The sequence below is a fragment of the Trichogramma pretiosum genome, unplaced genomic scaffold, assembly GCF_000599845.2.
Source record: "Trichogramma pretiosum strain Unisexual culture from Peru unplaced genomic scaffold, Tpre_2.0 scaffold24, whole genome shotgun sequence".
Taxonomy (NCBI): Eukaryota; Metazoa; Arthropoda; class Insecta; order Hymenoptera; family Trichogrammatidae; genus Trichogramma; species Trichogramma pretiosum.
In genome coordinates this window covers 2,057,392-2,081,224 of record NW_019641611.1, presented here as the reverse complement: position 1 = coordinate 2,081,224, position 23,833 = coordinate 2,057,392, and the positions used below count along the sequence as shown (strand labels likewise).

The window sequence follows — 23,833 nt, the reverse complement described above, 5'->3', positions numbered from 1 at the left end:
CACGTGTGCATACAAAATTTTATGCAATAGTAAGCGAAAAATACTTTCATTTAAATATTTTACTGCACACAAGCGTCCAAAAACGCTTTATTCGCACTAAAAAATGTGAGAAAAAAGACATTTTTCGTCATACTATTGCATAAAGTACTATTTTTTTGTGAAATCATATTTTAATAACCAAAAGTAAATAAAAATTTGAAATTTTTATACAATGAAGTTTATCCGTTAAAGAAGTTCTATAAAAATTTCGGATAAAAGTATTGAAAATTATTCATTTTTCATCAGTTTTCCTCGGTCATCCTGTTATCCTGCGGTAGGTACGATATTTCCGGATAGGATCATCGGAAACCAAAAATTCGACAAATTTTTCAAAGTTTATTATTAGTGATTGGACGAAGGAAAAGCAAAAAATAAATAAAATTTGATAGTTTAGCACGAGTTTAAATAATTTTTGGCCATTATAGGCCAAAATACTCACATATTGGGCAAAAAAGAATTATAATTTACATTTTTTCAATTTTCATCAAAAGTCTACAGTGTCGTTTCGAGGAAACTCATAAAATTCCAAAAATATCTGTTGAATGATTTCTTCAAAGTTTCCTAAAATAAAAACAAAAAAGTTTTAATAGATTTTGAAAAAATACAATTTTTAGTAAAATTAACACTACCTAATAGTTCTGCGCAACTTTACCGCGCATAAATGCAAGATATCAAATATAAAACAATTAAGTTTGTATGAAAAGAAGCACCTAAAGTAACGTGAGGTAAATATGTGCTCAAAACAAAACAAAAACGAAGAAAAAAATCTAGTTATTCAACATTTCTAAAATTAATCTTATGATTGAGTTTTCTGAATCATTTTACCTTCAACAATGTGATTACCTTTTTTTTATATGAACTAATACTAATATACTATAACAAACATCGTAAGTTCAAAAAGATATGCAACAATTTTATGGAATTATCTAAAATCAAATTTTTTTTTTCGATTTCATACGTACGTTATTTTAAATTTATCATTGTTAATCGATCCAAGTTAACCACGTTCTCAACAATATCTTGCAATGAAATTTCCTATCGCTTACATAGAAACATGTATGCATGCAATCAAGACAATTAATGGATATAGAACAGAATAAAAAAGACTGGAATTATACAGGTATGCGATTTCAAGAGATTTGCTATTGTAAATAAGAACTCCTTAGATATAATTTATATAAAAGAGTTTGTACAAATTCAATTATCATAAATGACCATCTTAATATATTCATAATTTATAAAATCCTCTACGTAAGAGGTACCAAAAAAATATTGAATTAGAACTAAAAACTATCATATGAAATCATGAACTACATTAGCATGTACAAAAGTGCATTACTACTAGCGATTTTAGACAGCTAATTCATTTATAAATATCTTATTACATGATCACTACAGCTACAATTTTCATATATTTTTACATTATCTTTCCTATATAAATTTGGAATTCTAAATATGATTTTATTTACTTAAAAATAGAGAAAAAATGAAATTTTTTTAAAATTAAAAAAATACTCAAGTGATTCGTTCACTCGAATTTTACATTTTTCTACATACTTTTAATTTTCATACCAGTTCGCAACAGCATTGTAATAATAGGCCAGTTAAAAAAATTGAAGGTCTTCAAAACCTCGATGTATCAGTTTTAATGACTTCCATATCGCATAAATATAAAGTTACAATTATATTCGGCTCAATCTAGTAGAACTAGCATTTTAATTTCCCGTTTAAATAAAATTGGAAAAATCAATTTTTTCTCTTTAACATTCAGCAGCTTTATCCAATATAATCTGAAAATGTGAAAACAACGTAATTTAATGCAACATTTTTGAGCCAAAAAACGTAGTTTTCGCATGATTCTCCTTTTTTGGTTAGTTTTTAAATAAAAAAAATTAAATTAAAAAACGATCAGAAAGTTACTTGAAAGATTAACTAACATAAATGCGTATTGAAAAACATGCCGAAAATTTCGATAAAAAACCCCAAACGTCTAAAATCACTAAAAGTAACGCTTTTTAAACGATTTTTGCAAGTTTTTCAACAGACTTCGATGCCTTCAGATCGTTTTATTCCGAAGCACTTTTCAAAAATTTAGCAAGTAAAATTTGAGATTTTGAGAAAGCTTTTTGAATCTTTTTGGATAAGATGATCCGAATTGGACTTGATTCGATTTTGAGTTGTGTGTTCCTAATTATCTATTTTCATTGTACAAGATCCTCAGAGCTATTCAAATATATATATTTTTATCAAAATATATATTTTTTTATCAAAATTTGGACAATTTCCATTAACAGCTCTTTTGCACTTTTCCGTTCATGTTGCTCCGTACTGAAATAGAAGTTACTTAAATATTTGCTATAATTACTCAGGTACACAAAAAAAATGTTCGGTTCCAGAGACCTAACCTAGTAGACTTGATGTTTTTGGGGTCGCTGAATCCGAATCCAGTGTCGATTTTTTAAAATCAAATCGGTTTAAGGTCATTTGAAGATCAAATCATGAAAAAAAAATTATAAAATCTGAAACAATTCCTATATAGGTTTTCGAGGATGCTGAATCCTCGAAAAGGTCATTTTGACTATACCTGGTCATTTGAAGATCAATTTAAGGTCAATAAAAAGTAATTTTAAGGTTGAATCTTGTGAACGCGATAAAATAACGGAAAAAGATTATGTATAGGTTTTTGGAGCTGAAGAATTAAACTTTTTTATTAAGGGAACATCCAGCAGTAATCAGCTATCTTCGCAACATCTCATTTACCTCGATTTTGATATCGCTGATCCATATGTTTTATCTTTTGATGGAATCGTTCTCCTTTCTCGTCGCTAAAATTTCCATAGTTTTCTAAGAACTGATCTTTATGGTTATAGAGGAAATGCAGTTTTGAAAATTGAACTGAACCTTTTTTTTGTGTGCCTATGTTATTTTCACTGTAGCTAATGGAATATTTATCCCTGAAAACTGATGTCTCCACTTAAGATTAACTTTACAATTTTTTCAGTAATTTAATACGTTGGTCTGATCAATTTAAAAATGGCCGAAAATCTTCTTGGACAATTTGATGTACCCGTTTCACCTTCAATTTTGGGAGCATTAAAAGGTAAAAGTGACGGAACAAATGATTTATCCAAACATGTTGATCAATCTGATGTTTCGAAGCAAAAATGGAATGGTATTCGACTTAAGGGAGAAAGTAGTAAAAGTCTTCTTATTGAAAATGGAGGGAATCAACTTCCCCTTAAAAATAATTTGCGCAAAGAGGTAACGAATTTTTCGGAATATTTTGTTTAAAGAGATAATTTTTTTGAAAACGAAGAAAAATTGAAGAAAGATACATCTAAAAAATTTAGGTACTTTCTCTTGGAGCCGACGTTCTACCAGAATATAAACTGCAATCACCAAGAATTCACAAATGGACTATTCTACATTATTCACCATTCAAAGCTGTTTGGGATTGGATAATTTTACTTTTAGTAATATACACAGCTATATTCACGCCGTACGTGGCTGCTTTTTTGCTTCCTGAGTCAGATCGAAATCAAAGTACTACTAATCTTGATAATTACGGGGAAGATCCAATGATAATAATTGATTTAATAGGTAATTATAAATATTTTTAAAAAATTCATACAATTTTTTAAAAGGAAGAAACACTTCAGGGAACTTTTTACTCAAAAAATGAATCTTCCTTACTTTTCTATGTTGTTTCAATTTAGCAAATATTAAATTATCAATATTATCATTACAACTATTTGTTGTTGATGTTGTGAATTTAAGCTAAATTGTCTGAGGGTGCATAATCCGAGTGAAGCAGAGTTTTCCGCGCAGCGTTGGCTTGAGGGCGACTACAAGTTGTCTGCTCGTCACTGTTTTATCAATGTATCTGACATTGCCAACCTATACCAGTACCTCCGTTTCAATCCATTTTTATATTTTTCTGGGTTTGGACCGTTTAAATGGCGGTATCATTCGTACACATGAAACTTGTACACGGGCATTTTTGTACACAAGTAAAATGTGTCCAATATTTGTACACATAATCGAACTTTTTTTCAAACAATTAAAAAAAATAGTCGTAATCGTAATTTTCTGAATTTAAAAAAAAGTTTGATTATGTGTACTAATATTGGACACATTTTACATGTGTACAGAAATACCCGTGTACAAGTTTCATGTGTACGAATGATACCTTGCCGTTTAAATCGCTCTTCAATATTGTGTAGCGATTTTAATAAGTAAAAACATGTTTATTGTCATGTTTTACATTTTGATACGTTTCTACACCGTGACAATATTGTTATACAACATAGTTATAGTACTGTTCCAGTCAAAAGTTGTCAACGCTGGCTGTATCGATAAAACAGTGACAGGCAGACAACTTGTAGTCACCCTCAAGCCAACGTTGTTTCCTCGTCACAAGACCACCAAATTACGTGGTATCGCATACATGTAAATTGAAATCGCCAATAAAAACACTGCCTACATTGGGAAATAACTTCCCTAGTTTTATTTATATATACTAATAAAAATCCAATTTTTGCTGTTTTTTTTTCAAAATCAGTTCTCGTACACTCAAAAACTCACTTAAAGTTTTAAAAATCTATAATTTAATTATCAGAAAATGAAAAAAAATATTTTCGTTTTTACTATGTAACTATGTGGTTAATCGATGAATCTTAACTTTTGTTGTCTTAAATTGAAGTTTAACTGTTCCTTTTTAGAAACCCGTGTTCAAATACTTCAACGGACGACTTTATCCTGTCAAAAATTAGAAAATTAATCAATTTTAAAAATAAATAAATAAATAATATAAAAATTTTAATAACTTTTGAAATGCACGAATCAAAATGAAATTTTTTCAAGCTTCATCCTTAACCTCATCGACAATAAATGCAGTTGATTTTAATATCATTCACCGTCTCATTATTGAAAAAACTTGTTCCACACACCCACACACCCACACACACACACACACACACAGCGGCCACCGGCCTCCTTGGCTCAGTGGGTATAGTTCTTGCCTGCTGATACAAGGATGTGCCGTAGGGCGTGGGTTTTCTCTTCTGTCTCCGCCCGGCAAACCAAGGCTGGCAAGTCCCCAAGTTGCCGTGTTGGTTTCATCTTGTTAGTGTGGTTCTCGCTTCAGGCACCATCATGCGTCCACCAACAAGCCTAGGCTGCCGCATCCACAACACTCACAAGATGGCTCCGGATGCGGGAGCTTCATTCACTCTAAACCCAAAATAGTAATTTTCGAACCTTAAAAGAGTAATCTGCGCGATTTACTCTTTTAAAAAGAGTATTGCGCGCAGATTACTCCTTTCACTTGAACGCTAGAACTAAAAAGAGTAATCTGCGCGAATTACTCTTTTAAAAAGAGTAAACAACGTAGATTACTCTTTTAAAAAGAGTAAACAACGTAGATTACTCTTTTTCGAAAAATGCTGAGTGGAGAAAAGAGGAATTCATTTCAATTCCTTTTTTTGGTAAAGATTGAATATGTAAGAATATTTTTTATTATATATGTCCGATTCTCTGTGAAGTCGAATGGCCAAAAAAATTTTTTTTCTGCAAATATGAAAAACTTGTATTTAATGTCAGATTTATCCCCAAAAAATTTTAGAAAAATTGAGACCTTCTATGACACTTTTTCAGAGGCTTAAAGTTGGCTATTTTAGCATTTTTTCCAAATGCATGACAAATCACAAACATTCAAATAATTCCTAGATTAAAGTAGAATGAGTTAATTTTGTAATGGGTCTTAAAGTTTAACGCAATGTAGACAATAATATGTGTCAAAAAACGTGCGAAAAAGGTGTGAAAATGGGTGTTTTTGGTTATTTTAGGCATTTTGAGCCTATTTTTGACCTTTTTTGCACGTTTTTCGACACATATTGATGTCTACATTGCGTTCAACTTTAAGACCCATTACAAAACTTTATTAAGCAGTAGTTTACATCTTTAGGAAGCTTTTTACTTAGTTTTAGAAATGAAAGTCCGGTTCAAACTCGATTAGATTTCTTGTTTTTTTTTTTCAATTCTTTTCCACTCTATACGCTTTTAAGTAGCTCCAATCACTTTGACATATTTTTTTTCTGAAAATTTGGACAATTTACAACAAAAAAGTTCTTGGTCGCTTTTACTTTTGAATCATTGTACTTTAATCTAGGAATTATTTGAATATTTGTGATTTTTCATGAATTTAGAAAAAACGCTATAATGGCCAACTTTGGGCCTCTGAAAAAGTGTCATAGAAGGCCCCAATTTTTCTAAAAAGTTTTTGGGACACATCTGACATCAAATACAACAAGTTTTTCATATTTGCAGAAAAAAAATTTTTTTAACCATTAGACTTCACAGAGAATCGGACATATACAATAAAAAATATTCTTAAATATTCAAAGACAGTAATCTGCATTCTTAAAAAGAGTAATTGAAACGAATTCCTCCTTTCTCCGCTAAGCATTTTTCGAAAAAGAGTAATCCGCGCAGATTACTCTGTTTAGTTCTAGCGTTAAAGTGAAAGGAGTAATCTGCGCGCATTACTCTTTTTAAAAGAGTAAATCGTGCAGATTACTCTTTTGAGGTTCGAAAATTACTCTTTTGGGTTTAGAGTATTGATAGACGCATGGACGCAAGGCTCGTTGTTCGTCGATGTTTCAAACGCGCTCCGCAAGTGTCAATTTTTTTGTTCGTGTTTTGAGGTTAGTTTAAGATTCAAAAATAGTTCAGAAATGGTAAGTTTCAAAAGCGCTTCATGAGTATAAATTTTTCCATTCGTGTTTTGAGGTTACTTTAATACTAACTGTCTGTTGACAGTTAGCAGCGCAGGCGCTCGTATCAAGTCGGCTCGCGTCGGACGTCGTCGTCAGTGTCAGCCAATCAGAGGTCGTTTAACGATGCATCACTTTGAGGTCCATCTCTTTTTTTATAAGTAGAATAGTCGCAAGAAACAATGTGAGGCGTTTGTTCTGTTCGTGCAGCGCGGAGCGGATCGCAATTCCGCCGGAGAGGCACTGTGCGCTACGTACCTTGCAATATGCTTATTGAACATGCTCCCGAAGTTGATGCACCAATGGAAAAAAGGCTTGCATAAAAATAAATGATAAGATGTGCATAAATCAGGGTTTAATAAAATATTCTGGCGCAGGTTCGCTTCAAGTGAGTAACTATCGATCAACAAAATACTAATATTCTTAAATAAATTATAATTAATGATCAGTTTTATCATTTTTATAAAGTAAGCAAATTAAAATAATTTATCGTTGGCCGAATTCGAGCCAAGTCAACGAAGAGGTTTTTGTTTTTACATCAACTACTCGAAAAGAGTCTTAGGGTTGTGATCAACTTGAACCACTCGTTCGAGAGGCCCGGTCTGAAGGGAAATTTGTTCTAGGATAGAAATTTGCGAGAAGAAAACCATTTGCCCTGTGTTAGAAGAGCTGCGAGGTATTCAAGAGACCATCGATGCCAACATTTCTGAACTCCTTGAGACAACAAAGTCCAGCAGAGGAGTAGTGAAATTCTGTCATCAGTAAGCTTCGGTTCATGTACAAAATAATATTCTCTATGAAGTAAAATATTGGCATCAAAGGACTCAGTAGAGTCATCATTCAAACAGGCCAATAAATGCTAATTTAAGTCCCTCGATCTTACATAACAGAGTACAAACCTTAGCGAAGGTCAAAGTCTGGTCTACAATGACTCGTTTGAGGTGGAATTTAGTTAAATTGACGGCTGCCACTCACAGTTCGCCAAAATGAGGAGCTGCAGAAAGGTTAAATTAAGTGCCGTTGAGTGTCGTTGAGTCACCAGGGTTTCGTTAAGAAAATGAGAGCTCTTCATGCCTTACCACATTTTTCTCAGTTCAAGTTCAGCGCCTAAAAAATTAGTCCCCTGATCACTGAAAAGATTGGTACAATGATCGCGTCGAGAAGTAAATTGATGAAATGTGCAATGAATGATTCGGCTGTATAATCATCCACCACCTCCAAGTGTCCGCACTTAGTAACCATGCAAATGTAGACCACTATACATCCTTTGAGAGTACTTCTACCCTTCGTTTTGGACATTCAAACAGCTATTTGACAGGTTTAGTTAACGCCGGACCCTGGAGTAGGGATGGATCGAGATGGTGAAAGATTAGCCATCATTTGACTCTGTGTATGACCGGCAAATTGTCGACACTTGCAGCAATGGAAATTTTGGCTTGTATAACCATCCTATTCATTAAAAACCAATAGAAACGTCTCGCAGTAATCACGGTCAATTGAATGCCTCCGTGCAGTAGTAATCTGTTGAATGGGTCAAAGTAACAAGGCAATGATTATGAACACTAAGTAACTTTAAAGCCAGAATCTACGGTTTTAGCCACCGAGACTAAGTTTGTTCGGAGATCAGGCACGTATAGTGTGTCCTTCAAGGTTATGCTTTGGCAGTTCTCACTCGTTTTAATGCTTACGTCACCTTTGGCGCAGATGTCTACTGTGGCGTCACTGGCAAGTTGCAGGTGGCCTCTAGTGCGAGATGTATTTTGAAATCGGTCTTTGTCGCTGCATACGTGTAAGGTGCTACCGCTATCCAAGCACCATCGCGTGTTCATTGCTGTGCCGGTAAAGAAACAAAGGTTCGAGCTATCGCCTTTTGACTCTTGTATGTTTTTCTTTTTTTTTTGTAGCAATCGGCCTCTTTGTGTCCTTTTTTTTTGCAGTAGCAGCATTTGTAGGTTGGCTTTTTTTGGCAATGTAGAGTTGCCGTGCGAGGATTTCGTGGAAGAGCTGCCTGACGTGCGATTGGGGTTGGGTCGCGTATGTGTAAACATCACCGAACTATGGTGATTTATGTCTTCTCTGTGATGAAATCTATGATCTTCGATCATCGAGAATCTCGAGCTCAGGTAGCTTATTACGTGACTCGATCGCACATCTAAAATTTTCGAAGCTATTTGGTAGGCTTTGCAGCAGCATGATTTCTAGTAAATCGTCGTTGAGATTTGCTCCAGTCGACTTTAATGGGAGTCATACACTAATTTAGTCCTCTTTGTCATTTTTGTGATACAAACCACAGTTTAATGTCAATCTACATTTTTAACATAAAATTGACATCTTTGAGCCCTAAAAAATGTCAATATTGTGTTGAAAATGTAGATTGACATTAAACTGTGGTTTATATCACAAAAATGACAAAGAGAAGTGAATTGGTGTATGACTCCCCTTAATTTATCGGATGCGTCGAAGAAGCCGTTTAGGTGCTTGACCATGCTATCGCTGTCGGACATTTTGTGTTGAGTGAGCTGCTTATGTAGTGCGGCTTTTCAAGCTGGCATCTTGGATGCGTACGTAGACTCGAGTTTTTCCCACACGTCGTGTGATGAGACGCAATTTTTCATCTCCTTCAATTCGGATGGAGAGAATTAGGTCCAATTTAGCTTTTCGGTCTTTTGTTAGCCAGGTTTTGTATACTGTTTCACTCGCGGCCGCTCCTGTTCCTGTCACTATTTCTGGTGCCGGTGCCGTGCCCGAGACGTAGTCACAGCCGTCGTTTTTGATGAGCAATGCTTCTACTTGAATTCTCCAAGTATCGTAATTTTCGCGTGTAAGCAGTTCGAAGCGCAGAGTGTGCGTTGTATATTGATTTTCGGACATTTTGAGTCCGGATCGATGTTGCGCGTATGATATTAACCTCACTTTCGAAGCCTTCGTTTTTGACACTTTTAAAGTACACTTGATTGGCAAATTTTACTCATTCGGTTATGTTTTGCGTGTTCCTGGGCCCATAAGCTGTTGAATGGGTAAAAGTAACAAGGCAATGATTATGAACACTAAGTAAACTTTATTGAAATGCAGAGCGCATGCTATCGTGACGACGAGAGCTAAGCGAATAAGAATTACAGTTATATAAGAGTGAGTCTTGCGAACACACTCGACATCTGTGTGTAGCGCTAAAAAGGAGGAATCATTGAGATTATTAAATGTGAGATATGCATGAACAAAATGATAAACTAACATAATCTATGTAATTAAACAATTAATGAGAAAGAAATGTGATCGTTTCCTGCCAATATCAGGGGTGCTTGGCATCAGGGTCGAACAACAAGTTACTTAACCTTCTGCTTACTTGTATGAGTCCATCTACTAGAAATTAGGGTAAACTTTTTAAGTCAGCTAGAAGCAGGCAAACAAATAGACTTTGGCGTGTCTTTGCTTTGGTGTTTGAGGAATTTGTGCTCCAGAGCAAAGTGCACTTGATGACGAGCGAAAATTATTAATAAGTTAACATTTTCTAGCTCTTTGATGGACAAGAGTTGAGTTAAAAAAATGAATGGCTCGATGAAAGGTAGACTGGCTTGTAAAGGGAGACTTTCTCACCATTCTTTTCTCTATCGTGCTATGAATATATCGATGCATGAACCGTAGACAATCAGCAGTTCCTCATTGCAGTCTTTCCCATTTTGAAAAATAATGGTACAAAACAGTGAAAAATTCATCGGTAGCGCAGTCGAATGGGTCCTTGGCTGTGTGACATTTATGGAGGGCTTTGAGGGTCGAGTCTCGGAATTGAAACTGGGGGTTATTTGGATTTAATCCGACGAAATAATGCAGGCCCATTAAACTAGCATCACAAAGCAACAAGTGGTTTGGAGAAATATCGCAGGAAGCTACGTAGACAGATGGTACCAATTCGCAGTTGGAACCAAGTCGTGGATGACTGAACAGCGATTTTCCACAAATACTGGCCATTTAGAAGGGATAGCATTGAGCCAATGTAGCACATTTTTTTAATTAAACCACAGATGCAAAGGGGTCGTAGGCGAAAACAAATTGTCGAGCTAGTTTTGCTAATAGATAAGTAACGCAAAATTTTACAAATACTTTGTTATATGAGACATATATTTTGTCTTTATAAACTATGCGAGCATAAACGACGGCAGCGTAGGCTCGCTTTGAGGTGTCCGCAACCCCGTGATATGGTGTAAATCCATTCCATCGGTCGATATGAATTTAACTGACAATTTTGTGAGCTGAGGCCAGTTAGTTCACAAGAGGTCAGTCAGTCAGTTTCTCCATGTTGTTAATTAGTGTTATATACCAATAACCTAGCATTAAATATTGTAAAATTTAAATATAATAATTTAAAATGATGAAAATAAGACCGACAAACGAACACAGGGACAGGCAAGAGCTGTCGCGTGAATGTATGTGCGAGCGTAAGCGACCAACGCACACCTTACGTGTGGATGTACGCGGCCAACCTGCGCCGACGCGTTAGATCAGGCCTATACACGTTAGACTGTCCGTTATTTCCCGAATTGCTCCAATCCTCCCTCTCACCCCTTGAAAGCTCATCATTTGGCTCACAATGAAAGAAAATCACTATCCGACCGCGATTAATTAACTCTAGATAGTGCCACACGCGTCAGCTTTTTTCCCATTTAAATAACATGGGGAAATTTAGAAAAAATTTAAATTGAAGTTTTAAACCACTTAAAATCGCTCAACCTTGGGATTGGCGACGGTTTTCACTTCCTGGTACACCCATAATGAGTAACCAATACTTACGGGAACCCTCCGAAAAGAATTTTGGATTTTGCACACACGATATACTCAAAAAATGAAGAAAAACAGCATGTTGGCGTGGTTTTTCGATATTTTACAGCAAAAATAAGCATTAACGATCATCTTAAATATATTCACGTCAAAGTTGAGATCAAGACCTTTAATTTGAGGGTAATAAAACCTATTTTTGTTTATCAGAACCAAAGTTACAGGCGTTTGAAGTTTCATTGAAAAATCAGGTATCGAATCTCGTCCGGCCGCCCAAACGCGCGACTCGCGGCTCGCTGTAATCGCAACTCGTACAAATGACAATGTAATTAAACTAGAAAAATAATTAAAAGTATGGTTTTTATGAGTTTTTTTTCAGCTTTCACGTGGTGTAGTCGGATTTTTCAATAATTTTCATTTTCGTACGGAAAAATGGACTTGAACATTTATTTCCTGTTTTTCCAAGTGAACGTGTAAATTATCGAAAAATTCGATTACACCACGTGAAAGCTGAGAAAAAAACGCATAAAAACCATATTTTTGATTATTTTTCTAGTTTAATTACATTATCATTTGTACGAGTTGCGATTTCAGCGAGTCGCGAGTCGCGCGTTTGGGCGGTCGGACGAGATTCGATACCTGAATTTTCAATGAAACTTCAAACGCCTGTAACTTTGGTTCTAATGAACGTAGATAGGTTTTATTACCCTCAAATCAAAGGTCTCGATCTCTACTTTGACGTTAACATATCTAAAATAATGGTCTACGCTAAGTTTTGTTGTAAAATATCGAAAAACAACGCTTATATGCTGTTTTTCTTGATTTTTTGAGTATATCGTGTGTGCAAAATCCTATATTCTTTTCGGAGGGTTCCCGTTAGTATTGGTTACTCATTAAGGGGGTACCAGGAAGTGAAAACCGTCGCTAATCCCATGGTTTAGCGATTTTAAGTGGTTTAAAACTTCAATTTACATTTTTTCTAAATTTCCCCATGTTATTTAAATGGGAAAAAAGCTGACGCGTGTGGCACTATCTAGAGTTAATTAATCGCGGTCAGATAGTGATTTTCTTTCATTGTGAGCCAAATGATGAGCTTTCAAGGGGTGAGAGGGAGGATTGGAGCAATTCGGGAAATAACGGACAGTCTAATATACATGGGTACTGTGGAATACACGTTTACTACGTGACTTTAACAATTTTTAAATTTCGTTTCACAACAAATCTCATAATTCTGAGTATTAAACGAACTTTTTTTTTCAGTTGACGTCACGTTCATCGTAGATATTCTAATCAACTTTCGCACAACTTTTGTTAATAGTAATGATGAAGTTGTTTCGCACCCTGGAAAAATTGCTGTGCATTATTTGAAAGGATGGTTTATAATTGACCTTGTAGCAGCTATTCCATTCGATTTGTTATTATTCGGTTCAAATACTGATGAAGTAAGTAAAAATTAATCTGTATTAATCCATAATTCTATTAATATTTTTTATTTAGCGAAAAATGTCTTATTATCAAAATTAACAAAGAGTTGTTTTAGAAAATAAAATCTTTGGATTTACCTATGACCCTCACATGATGAAGTTCACCATGAACACTTTCCTTCATAACAAAATCTAAATATTCAAGCTAACACACTCTCAACCTTACGTATGATGATACACGTGCTCTGAACATTATGTGAGTACGTCGAAAATTTTATCAAAATTACTACCCAAGCTCATCGCGTTATATTTTCTGATCATGCATGCACATATAACGTGACATAATATGTAGCAATCGGTACAATTATCTACGTGTTACCGGCAAAAGCCGAAATTGCCTAGGCAAATACCGAAATGCCAAAGATTTTAGGAGATACACGAAAAGCCTGACAAAGTTTAGGACATATCTAAAGTTTTTAAGCAAGGCCTGAAATGACTGACATTTTTTAGTCAAAAGTAGAAACGCATTACAAATTTTAGGTATTTTTGTAAGCTTACATTCAGAAATCAAAAACCAATAGTATTTTTAGTGTTACATGTTCTTTGAAGGAAAAATATCATTGACAAGGGTTTCAAGTACCAATTAGGCCCAAAGAATTTTTTCATAAATCTTATAGGCTATATAAGTGCATTCTTTAGGCTCTCATAGGTAAAGTCTTCATTTGGCATAGAATTTTGTTACAAACAAATACAATGAGCACTATAACGGGTGGATACTCACTCATTTGCACATCGATTTACATAAGTACAGTCCTACTATTTTTAACATCCAAACTATGCAAAAGAATCATTTTTATAATGATTTTAATCGTTATTGTACCTAAAAATGCTTTGATCGTGACAACGTCGAAAAACCTATTATGCCCCAGTCATGTAGCAGGACGAGTTTTTATGAAGAGTCATTGAGTTGTATGTAAATCTATAGAGAAAAAATAGGAAAGACCATTTTAACGCGATTACTTGTTCAAAAAAACAAAATTTATTATTATAATATGTTGCAATTAATAATAGACTTCATCCATCGACATAAACCTGTCACGTCCTACGTAATTTATTATAAGCAATATAACAGTTGGCCTAGTGGAGGCACGCGTTATGTATGCAAATGCTAGCTCGTAAGATTAATTTGTACCACGGAGGCCGCGTAGGTATTTGTCCGCAATATTGTAAGCAAGGATGGTCACCCAGCGGGCAAAGAGACTATGCATTCGAGTAAGATATATGATAGTGTTTATAGAAAGGTAATTCAAGTTAAGTATTAAAATGAATGGTGATCATAATAATTAATACTACACGGAGAGAAGAAATATAGTAATAATTTCTTAAAAATTTGGAAAAATTACTAAAGGTCTTAATAAAAGTGTGACATCTTTGACGTTCGGGTGAAAAGTTGCTATAAAATGTATAAAAATTATAAGAAATTAAATAAAAATTGAGAGAAATATAGTAAAAATTACAAAGGATTTTAGTAAATTTTTCCCTAACCTCAAAGATGTCACACTTTTATTAAGACCTATAGCAATTTTTACTATAAATTTTTCTCCGTGTAGTTATTTATCCCGACCGCGAGTCGCGTCGCAGCAGCAGAACGAGAGCAAAAAGGGTCCTGATGGAGAGTAACCACGCGAAAGGAAGAGTTGTTACTTACAAGATAGATGAAGGACCGCTGTCTAAGTATATTGTTCGGTCGCACCGCTGTACAACAATTCCAACTCGTAATGATAGTGCATCGTCGAATATCTCCCGGATCAGCCTCGTCAAAACACGAGTCTTACAAGTGTCGCAGCGCGATGTTATTCCACGATAGCCAAAACAGATCTTCGTTCGCGAGTTCACAGCGGACACTTTCTCTACAATCCCTCAGTCACAACCGGATGCGTGCAAGAGTTTATCATTACTTGGTAACCATTCTCAGATAAACAGTAAAAATATTTCTCTGCTTTTTTGTCAAACTTTATGAGAACAATATTAAAGTCGCCCACAATAATATGATTTGCACAAGATCTATTTCCAGCGATGAAAGTCTCCAAGTCAAAAATGAAATTGTCCACATTGTAATCAAAACATCTGTATAATCCAGAGATTTTATGTTTGATTTCATTTTTTTATTTTACCGAAACACTCAAGATCTTAAGATGTGACAACTTAATTAAAGTTGAAATCTTGAAGTATTTTTAGCAACTATTAGAGGAATGAAAATATTATTATAGTTTATTATAAAATTATTGTAAAATGAAACTGAAAGCGAGAAAAATTTTCATACATAACCCTGATTTTTTCAAAATCATTCATAATTCAATCACCAATAATTGGGTCTATCAATTTATTTTTCTATATTTTCTTTTCTAATTTAAAACAGCAAAACTGCGTACGATTGCAAACGCACCTATATAGAGGCAGTTCCCTACAATGCATTAATAGCCCGAAATAATATTTCTTTTTTAGTTCAATCGTCGGTAAATACTACCTTAATAATAAATACTTTAACGTTAAAAAAACTATAAATATTTTTTATCATTATTTCAGACTACTACGTTGATTGGTTTGTTAAAAACAGCTCGATTATTGAGACTTGTCAGAGTAGCGAGGAAAATTGATAGATATAGCGAGTATGGTGCTGCTGTATTAGTACTCTTGATGGCGACTTTTGCATTGATAGCGCATTGGATGGCATGTATATGGTACGTATAGTAGAATAAAATATAGTTACCTATTTTGATCAATTATTAAAAAATTTATCAATGCCTTGAAATAGAAAAAATTGATGTTTAATGTTTTGAAAGAACCCCAACCCCAACCTTAGTACTGAATTTTTTATCATTATTAAAGGTGGCTATAGCGGTTCAAAAACGTCCGTAAATTAGTAAATTAGTACTTATGATTCGAACTCTCTATTAATACACTACTCAACAAAATTATGGCAACAAAAAATTTCATCGAAATTTTGTCAATTTTCAAATGAAAATTTTGTCTTCTTTGAATTCATATATATAATGAGCTAGAGTCAATATTGAGTTAGCAGTAGTATTTGAGCGAAACACTAAAAGTTAATGAAAAAAATCAATTGTTTAAACGTGTCTATAGATTACAGTAATTTGTTTATAAAAATCTAAAATACACCATCACAAAGTACTCTTTTTAACAAGTAATTTAAAAAAAATAGAGGTCTCTACAATAATTTTGTGCATGAAGGTCACGTGATTGAGACTGGTCTATGCTCGCGAGCCGAATATTGGAGCTGCGATGTTGCGTTTAGCAAGGACAACTGATAACGCTGATGACGCCTTGGGCCTATCTAGCAGGAGTTTGGCCAGCACGAGTCACTCTGTCTGTGTAAGCCATATCGTGTATTGTCAAATAAAGGTAAAGTAGTAAATGCTAAATTAAAGGCAAAATTTCTCGGTCCGTGTGAGATTGTTAAAGTTTACTCGACACTTGTGTATGACGCGCAAGAACAAAACGAATTGTCAAAGTCCACGTAAATGATTTGAAGCCATATAATACTACACGAGCAAATAAATGAGTAAAACAGCCAGATGGTAAGGAAGTTAATATTTCTCAACATCATCAACATAAACAAGAAACAGACGTAACAACAACAGCGAACAATGTCGTCGCAAAGATCGGGCCAAGCACCAGTGGGAAGAGGCTGAGGCTACATAGGTCGGACCAGCAGCATAACCGATCCGAAGAGCCGGAGCGGTGAACAGAAGCAGGTTGGCGAATTGCCCGCAGTCAGCGATGCCTACCTCCCTTTCGTAGGGTGGCATACCCTCAGAACGCGCGAGCCTGCTACACGGGTTGCCGTCATATCTGCGAAAACATGATAGTGACGAGGCTGGGCAGGTTGGTGGGGAATGAATAAGTGGAATGCGGGCTCGTGGAGTTGACTCCTCAGCTGCAGACGCAGTCGCATTATCAGAAGTGGTGTTGCACCTAAGTGGTGGAGTTGTTTTATTGAATTCTTGAATGATAGAGTGGCTTTATAATAATAAAAAAATTTTCTATTCTCGAGTGTCGAGCTCAAGATCGGTACTCAATAGTGTCAAAATCGGTAACATAAGAATGAAAATTTAAAAAAGTATGATCTTGACCAATATATTGTCGATCTGAACCGTGCATTTAAACAAAAATTATTATACATCATCTGTTCAACATATTTCTCATTGATTTCAGGTATGCTATTGGAAATGCTGAACGACCAAAATTAAAAAGCAAAGTAGGTTGGTTGGATATATTGGCAAATGATACTCATCAGTTTTATGCAAGTGATGATACAGGAGGCCCAAGCATAAAGGTACCTAATACTACAAACACTTTATCATGAAATAGTACTTTACGATATAAGTGCCACAAGTAACACTTTTTGGCAGTTTAGGGCCCGAGCGCAGCGAGGGTCCTAATAGCTGGGCCGAAAAGTGTCCCCATGGCACGAGTATCGTACAAAATTTTATAGTACTGTGCAAAGTTCACATTTATGCCCCCTTTTCCGAGCCATGAGTCGCACTTTCTGGTAACGCGAAGTGAGGTTAGCGCACGAGCGTATGCGAGTGTGATGCGAACGCAGCGGTGCCAGAATGTGCGACTTATGCCACCGAAAAGCGTGCCATAGATGTGAACTTATGCCACGCAGTGCTATAAATATTTTTTTTTATTTTACTTTTTTTTGCCATGAAAAAGTTCATGTTTTTATTGAAAATTGAATAAATATAAGGTTGTTATCGGTTAAAATGGTGCTTTTTGGTCCCCAAATGATTCTAAATAAAGTAACTGATTTTGGGCTACATGAGGACGACTTTTTATTTTTCAACCTTCTAAATGACTAATTGCAAGCGGATATAGCTTCAGACAAATTGAAATTTTTTGTCAGATATAGCAGTTTTAAATGAAGATGAATTGACTTGGTCATGACATTCCGAGTAAGAACCTTTATCAAACTACGAGTTTAGTTTTGAACGAAAAATCGACGAAAACGATCTTAGATATTGCCATTTTTAACAATTTTGCACTATTAGAATGTACAAAAATGTACTCGTTTTCCTCCAACAGCTGATTAATGTAATTTGATTAATAAATTGAAGTAATGGCCAAAATTCACACTATTATAAACTTGCTCAATAAAAACGGTTAAAAATGAAAGCTCAAATTTTTAAACTTTTTCCCATAGAGCATGTTCAAACGAAGGTAACGAAGGTCTGTTCGGTTTCGATCGAATGTTTTTTAATGGTTCTGTGACCATTTAAGTAAAAAGGTTATAAAAAGTCACTTTTACAAAACTGACTGAAAAAGAACGAAGGAGCCTTTTTTAAAGTACAGTTTAAATAAGAAAAAGTTTGGCATTTTGATATGACATCGTGTCCCGCAGTTTATTTTTATCAATGAAAAGTCATAAAACGCTTTTGAACATAAGTATGAAACGCTCCAGGTACGCTAATCACAAAATAGGCCTATTTTGTTGAGAAAGGCATACTTGACCGGGTTTATTTGATCGGGTTGGAATTTATCCTTAATTAAGTTAACAAAAAACAAAAATTTTCCTACTTCCCTACGCTGCAGTGTAGGGGATGGCGACACAAAAAACATTATTGTAGCCGATATCAACAATCAATGTTTTCTAAGAAAATAAATTATTTTTGAGAAAGTTTTAAATCTTGGTGCAATAACCTACTTGTCTACTACTGTTCTATGGAATCAATGTTTTAATGATAGAAAATAAATATCCATCATAACCAAGCTACTTTTGATTCCATAAGTGACATTTTTTTCTTGATTAGCAATTTTTATAACGTTAAATAGGGAAGCCCGGCCCCTCTGCGCGCTTCACGCGCCAACCCTTACAGTAAATGTGTATTATTAGTATATTGTTGTCGTTTATTGGTACAAACGGAGTTACTATTATTTTTATTGAAAAAGTATATTATATAAAATGTTGTTGCCAAATTGATGCCATTTTTCCGAATGGTCTTTTTTCCCGAATGGCCCGTCAGGCCATCCCGTTTGTTTTCTCGATTGTCATATTTTCCTGATTTTCTCATTTTCTATTCCCGCTCGTTTTCCCGAATTGCATTTCCCGAATCTGGCGGCGATTATTTTATAATATAGAGAGATATATAGAGAGATATGGAGAGATATAAGCGATCGTTTCCACTTTCGTGGAGTGCAAGAGACAACTACTGGGCTTTGTTTTTTTGTCTTGCAGGAAGCTGCCTTCGTTATTAGATTATTTGAGATCCGCCTGACCTTACCAGATCTCACAAAGAGGTTATGACCTCTCACCGAGTTAGACCCGCTGCTGGCGAGTCCTACACTCCGTTCCAGGCCTTTGGTACCTGAAAAGGACTTTACAAGGCTCGAAAAACTAAAGAGCGATTCTTCTACTTCATTCCTTACAACTACGTATTAGTCGCTTCCTTCACTGTGCAACGTACGTAGTGAAACTGTAATCACGCACTGTTGTTTATAAACAGTGCAGGAAGCGACTAATCGATTGCAAATTTTCGGGGTCCGCATATTTAACTCGGCGGGTGCACACGTCACGTCACGTCCTCGGGCGATCCGCACCCGACTGTGGGTTTATCGTGCTCACGTATTTCGCACACCTATACAGCCCAGCCGACACTCTCACACTCAAACCACTCTCTTGCCTTCTAGGCACATCTTCGAATCCGCACCAACCGAGTGTGGCGTCGGCTGCCTTGCCTCCTCTCTCAAGCCCGCGCGCACCGACTCGCGCACGTTGGTTGAACTCACCGCGTGTGGCGAGATACAGTCACGCCTGTAGTTAGTAGTGACAAGCACTTGCCAGCCCGGCCTAAATAAATCCAATTGTTCTCGTTAGTAACTACAAGCCTACACTAGTCATTTTCTTATTCTCTCTCTCCCTTCCCGAAGAAGATCTTTATAGCGACACGTCACTTACCCGACGATGTATGGAGTGTCGGGGACTTTCTGACTTGGAGCTGGGTAACGGACGAGTCAACATACATCTACACACAGACCAAGACCAACATTTAATATCTCCATACCGAGTACCTAAAAATTAATCTTCAATCTTCGGCGCATCACTGCTTGGGATACTTGGTCCTCCCTTGGACGTATCACAACAAGCCCACACAGGACTTCACAAACTTCACTAGCATTCTGCTTTCACGGGCTACCACAGACCCGCACACTCAATTTCAAGGTGCACACACACCCAACTCACTTTAGTCTCTGGGTTTCGTCTTGCCCGACACAGGCCAAGGTTCATTCACCAGCTTAACTTGGCGATCTTAGCTTGAAACTACACGCCGCGGAAAACACGGCTCAAAGCAATCTGCCCGCTTGTCGGGTTTCCCCTGGCACCGAATTTCCATGTCACCACTGACCGTGTAACTAGATGGCATCTTGTAGAGAACTAGGTTTCGCATGCATGAAATTAAAGGATGTTTTATCTCCGTAAATAAATATACACACACTTTCTGTCTTTATTTTATATTTAAGTTCCACGTTTATTTAGCACATAAATGGCCTTTACAATGGTTAATTATAAGGATACAACTTAGAATAAAAAAGGGGCACAAAAACGTCTCGCTGTGTTCAACCTCCGTCTCTATCTGAGTCGATTTCCGGCTACATACTAGGGTGGAGCGAAAAAACCCTTTTGACGCCGAACGCTTTCTAATAGCAATAGAACGTTAGTATAACTCAAAAAAAGAGAAAAGCCGCGAGGTAGGCGCATACAAATGATATCTTCAGTTAGCGCATGAAGCTCGAAGTTTGAATTTCGTAAAAACAATATAATCGTGCTTCAGAAATAAATCACAGCAAAATCTCTCGGCGTCGAATTGACCGATCGGGCTGAAAGTTTCAGGGATTGTTTTACATGTGAACATGAGTTTCTCTGTAAAATTTTAGTCCTCTAGGTGCCTTAGAAACAAAGATATAGTCACAGGAAGGTTAAAAAACGACGTTACATTAATTTTTTTTGTGCTATTTCTATCCTTGTACACCTGTACGTTGCGTAATTTTTCTGCTATTGAGACGAACGAGTAACGAATTTTTTCGTCTTTTAAAGACGTTTTCAACCGTATAAGTTTATATAGTGGTTTTTAAATTTTTACTGACAATATAAAACATCTGAATTTTTGTGTCGCGATCGAAACTACATTTGTTATTATTTTTTCGGTTTGTTAAGTTACACATGCTAGACTAACTTGAACCTCAATGATAGTTATATGGTCTTAAAGAGCATAAAATTACCTTTAATTTGGTGTATGTAAAAAGTTTTTAAGTCCTCTAGAACGAAAGATACAGCTGTTTGAAGTTTTACTGAATTTTCAGTAAAACTTTTTATATGCACCAAATTAAAGGTAATTCAAGTTAGTCTAGCATGTGTAACTCTTAACAAACCGAAAAAATAATAACAAATGTAGTTTCGATCGCGACACAAAAGTTTAGATGTTTTATATTGTCAGTAAAAATTTAAAAACCCCTATACAAACTTATACGGTTGAAAACGTCTTTAATAGACGAAAAAATTCGTTACTCGTTCGTCTCAATAGCAGAAAAATTACGCAACGTACAGGTGTACAAAGATAGAAGTAGCACAAAAAAAAATTAATGTAACGTCGTTTTTCAACCTTCCTATGACTATATCTTTGTTTCTAAGGCACCTAGAGGACTAAAATTTTACAGAGAAACTCGTGTTCACATGTAAAACAAGCCCTGAAACTTTCAGCCTGATCGGTCAATTCGACGCCGAGAGATTTTGCTGTGATTTATTTCTGAAGCATGATTATATTGTTTTTACGAAATTCAAACTTCGAGCTTCATGCGCTAACTGAAGATATCATTTGTATGCGCCTACCTCGCGGCTTTTCTCTTTTTTTGAGTTATACTAACGTTCTATTGCTATTAGAAAGCGTTCGGTGTCAAAAGGGTTTTTTCGCTCCACCCTACTACATACAGCAGCGCCTTCAAACAGTTTTTTAGTCTAAAAACTGTCTTACGGACCGCAGGCTAGTGACACGAGTCGAAATACAAAAATAATTAATAAACTCATCACATCTTCGCTCTTCAGCTGGAACGTATGAAAATCATGCAAGTACTGACCGATGCCCATATCTACGTTTGGGTGACGCTACTACACTTAGGTGTATCCTGCAATTCCGTTACAGGAGTTATTAATGATTTCAGCTTACTTACGGCTCGTTATAGTGAACGAATACTGTCACTTTTAAGTCATATTTCTTCATTATTCGAATAAATTGTTGTTTACATATTTACTGCAATTTTGATTGTATAAATCTGCGAGGATACATAAGTATTTTTCTGAAGTTATTGATTCGATTTTTCAGGTTTTTACTGACAAATCAGCATTTTATCTACGAGGGTACAACACGTCAATTGCCCCCCTCAAAAAATGAATTAAAAGTTATAAGTATGTACTTTTGAAGAGTTTATTTATGAACGAAAATCCTGAAAATTTCAACCCTCTAGGTTCATCCCTCATGCATATCTACAGGGGCCCAAAGTTGAATTTTCATTTTCTGTTGTTATTCTGCTTTTTATTCTCTTTTTTAGGGTGAAAATGAAAAAAAATGTTAAATCATGATTTTATCATCATCCCAAAAACTTGGTTGGTTTGGCCAACCAACAACCACCTTCGTGAAAGTGAGGATCTTGTAATTTATTTTTCTGAGGTGTCCTGCAATAAGAAATGAACAACTGTCCAATGGCAAGAGTCTACATCTCTTGTAGTAATCCCGAGTCAATGAGTTTAGATTACAGAAAACTTGTAGAAGTATATTAAATGTCCTGAAAAATATTTTTCTTTCTGATATATTTCTTGATACATAATATAAATAAATTAAAATCAAATTATAAAAAAATATAATTCAATTTTATCTCATTTTTGTTTCACAATGCATTTTTTTTTCAGAGTCGTTATATTACAGCTTTGTATTTTACATTTAGCAGCCTTACGTCAGTAGGATTTGGTAATGTTGCTCCTAACACTGATACAGAAAAAATTTTTACAATATTTGTAATGTTAATGGGATGTAAGTAGATTTTTATTTAATATTTTATCAACTTAGAATTTCATTTTTTTATGTTTAAGACGATGTCTTAAAAACTTCTTTAATATTGTAAGACAAGTTTCTCACTGTAGAAAAAATTACATCGACCTCCATGCATAAAACCACGTAAAATAAAATCACGCAAATTATCTATCTGCGGAGTTAACTTCAAAATATCCGTCGACATTTTATCAACGTAGATTCAATGTAAGATCGATATCGATTTCATATTTAATCTAGCAGATTCTGTATGAATTTTATGCATGGAAATGAAGAAATTTTTTCAACTTAGCTTTTATTTACTTAGCTCTTACAATTTGATTTTTTAATGACTGTTTTAATATCTTTTTGTTTTTTTGACTTTATATCAATGTTCAATTAGAGACTACTCTCTTTATAGAATTCAATAGTTATTTAGACATTTCTCTATTAAAACGTTTTACTTAAGAGGACACACCAGCGCTTATTCCTGTAAATTGAAAAACATGAAAATTAAATATTAATGTTGAATTTTTGTACATTTTGATGTAAAGTTATGTTTTTACAAGTCCTTTTAAATCAGAGAATATTTCTTTCAAACCATTAATTTTTTAAATTAGTCAAAGATTCATTTATAACAATTTGTCATTCCCAAGTCATATTCTGCTTGAACGTTAATTGAATTTTGAACCAATTTTCATCCTTAAGGTCCTAAACGTTTTGTTTT

The 23,833-nt window shown here is 35.1% G+C and overlaps 1 protein-coding gene across 1 annotated transcript in view; it reads left to right on the top strand.

Moving 5' to 3' along the window:
• Positions 1–765: 765 nt before the first annotated feature.
• The window catches only part of LOC106648176 (potassium voltage-gated channel subfamily H member 6), a 54,702-nt gene continuing 31,634 nt past the window's right edge, over positions 766–23,833 (top strand). The window contains exons 1-7 of the mRNA XM_023458643.1: positions 766–1,159; positions 3,041–3,300; positions 3,390–3,639; positions 12,843–13,024; positions 15,593–15,747; positions 17,243–17,363; positions 22,989–23,109. Of these exons, the coding sequence (XP_023314411.1) occupies positions 3,073–3,300; positions 3,390–3,639; positions 12,843–13,024; positions 15,593–15,747; positions 17,243–17,363; positions 22,989–23,109 (1,057 nt within the window). The 5' untranslated portion in view covers positions 766–1,159; positions 3,041–3,072. The remainder of the gene's footprint in view (positions 1,160–3,040; positions 3,301–3,389; positions 3,640–12,842; positions 13,025–15,592; positions 15,748–17,242; positions 17,364–22,988; positions 23,110–23,833) is intronic.